The sequence below is a fragment of the Lontra canadensis genome, unplaced genomic scaffold (genome assembly GCF_010015895.1).
Source record: "Lontra canadensis isolate GAN:19392208 unplaced genomic scaffold, GSC_riverotter_1.0 scaffold35, whole genome shotgun sequence".
In the NCBI taxonomy this organism is placed as follows: Eukaryota; Metazoa; Chordata; class Mammalia; order Carnivora; family Mustelidae; genus Lontra; species Lontra canadensis.
In genome coordinates, this window is record NW_022631029.1 from 464268 (window position 1) to 466729 (window position 2462).

A 2462-nucleotide genomic window follows, 5' to 3' on the forward strand; every position below is an offset into this window, starting at 1 on the left:
TGCCACCTGTCTTTCATTATAATGAATACACCTTACAAATGGACTCTGATATTCAATAATTCAATAGGTAGAAAGAAATATTTTGCATAACAATAAATGTATACTTTAATATTTTGCTTCATCATCCTTAAAGTCAAGTTTGACTCTAGACCATAAAATAAAGTGAAGTCTAGACTCTAGAATCTAGACCAATCTATTTTTTCTATATTTGTCTTGCCGTGTAGATTCCAATTGGAGACATGTTTTTTAATTATCATTTATTTTGCTAGTGACTATGGCAGACATGGTGGCAACAAGCTCTGTAACAACAGGATGCTAGTGTATAGAAAAATCCCCATGATCAGCTGTAACATCCAGTATGTCAAAAGTCTGCATTCTCAGGAACAGCAGTTAAGGTAGTGATATACAAAAGAATGATGATTACAAAAGGGAAGCACAGTCTCAGATTTTTCTCTGTTATAAACTTCTATAAATAGCTGTTGTGGTCAAGAGTACATTTTCCATAGGAGTAGCATTCAGTCAATCGCAAGAAAAAATATTCACTATGATGTATTTTATTTGCAAAGAAATTATTCTTAACAGATCCATGTAGTCATTTGAAATAATTGAAAATCTCCAAAAATTTCACATCCATGGTTAGGAAAAATATTGAGAAAGTAGGAAAATGAGAAAAAGCAAAAATTTTTTGGATATCAGAGATATCATAAAGCTAATAAAGTTTGGCTAAGGCATTGGGCCTTGCAATCATGGGCACTTCTTCAGCCCCAGGACAATTGTCCCTTTTAGAGCTGCCATCCCAGAGAATCTCATCAGAGCCTCCTTTATGTCTTTGTTCCTCAGGCTGTAGATGAAGGGGTTCAGCATGGGTGTGACCACAGTATACATCACTGAGGCTACTGTACTTGCATGGGAGCTCTGAGTAGCAGCAGAGCTAAGGTACACTCCTAGGCTTGTACCATAAAATAAGGAGACAACTGAGATGTGAGATGTACAGGTGGAAAATGCTTTATACTTGCCATGAGCTGATGATATTGCACATATGGAGGAAACAATCTTAGAGTAAGAGTAAAGGATCCAAAAAAGGGACCACCAGCCAGCAACATAGCTGCAATGTACATCACCATGTTATTGAGAAAGGTGTCAGAACAAGCAAGTTGGATCATCTGATTGAGTTCACAGAAAAAGTGGGGGATTTCCCCCTCTGTACAGAAGGACAGCTGCAACACCATGGAAGTGTGTAACAAGGAGTGCAAGACACTGATGATCCAGGACAGAAATAACAGCAGTCCACAGAGCAAGGGGTTCATGATGACCATGTAGTGCAGGGCGTGACAAATGGCCACAAAGCGGTCATAGGCCATCATACTCAAGAGGAGGACATCCAACACCACAAAGAGTGAGAAAAAGTACATCTGAGTAATGCAGCCTGCATAGGTGATTGCTTTGCTCTGAGTCTGAATGTTCCATAGCATCTTGGGGATGGTGGTGGAGGTGAAACAGATATCTACAAAGGACAAGTTGACCAGGAAGAAGTACATGGGTGTATGGAGGTGAGAGTCAGAACCAACAGCCAGGATAATGGGCAGGTTTCCAAACACAGTGGTCAAGTACATGGAGAGGAAAAGCCCAAATATGGGGCACTGCAGTTCTGGCTCATTGGAAAATCCCAGAAGAAGAAATGCTGAAATTTGTGTATAATTGACTGGCTCCATATGGTGGAGGTGACTCTAGCACAGGGGAACAGAACATGAATAATTTTGATGCAAATGGGTGTTGCTTACATTGTGGAAATGTTACAACATATATTTTCTAGTCAGAAACTAATTTCAGTATTCTGTGAATGGATCTAGACCTCTTGAAGGGATACCTGTTTCCTCTCTGATTAGAAGTTTCCATCTTGACATCAGATGTTCCCCAAAGATCAGGTATTGTATGGCTTGAATAAGAAATTATTTCAAGCATTTGGGGAATATATAGTGTCAGTCGTGTTTCCAGTATTTCCTAGTCATAAAGTAGAGGGTGCTGAAAAACAAAAGTCCCTATAATTCATTGATGTTGATAGGATAGATGCAGATATAAATATTAAATAATCCTGGGAGGGGGGCTAGATGCTATGAAGAACACAGAAGCAGTTTAAGGAGAGAGTGGATGGGTGTTAGGATGGGTGTTCAGTCAAGACTGGCTAAGAAGGTGACATTTGAACAGAGACCTCATAGAAGAGAGGGTGGATGATTGGAGGTCTTCCTGGAAGAGGAAATATCTGGTGCAAAGTCCCTGAGGAAGTGCTTCTGTCAAAAAATCAAGGGTCAGATGGGAGCCGTTGTACGGGGGGGTGGGGGGAAAAGACAAAAGGCAGAGTGATGAGAAGTGGTGGCAGTGAATTTCAAAGAATCATGTGGCCTCCTAGATGCTTAAATTTCAAGACACAGGGACTTCCTCATTCACACTATGTACCTCTTGGA

At 40.3% G+C, this 2462-nt stretch overlaps 1 protein-coding gene across 1 annotated transcript; it reads right to left on the minus strand.

Annotated features, from left to right (window-relative positions):
• Positions 1-744: 744 nt before the first annotated feature.
• Positions 745-1712, minus strand: LOC116874045 (olfactory receptor-like protein OLF4). The gene is given in 2 exon segments (XM_032868473.1): positions 745-1073; positions 1076-1712. Coding segments are annotated over 2 exon segments (966 nt in total).
• Positions 1713-2462: the final 750 nt, after the last annotated feature.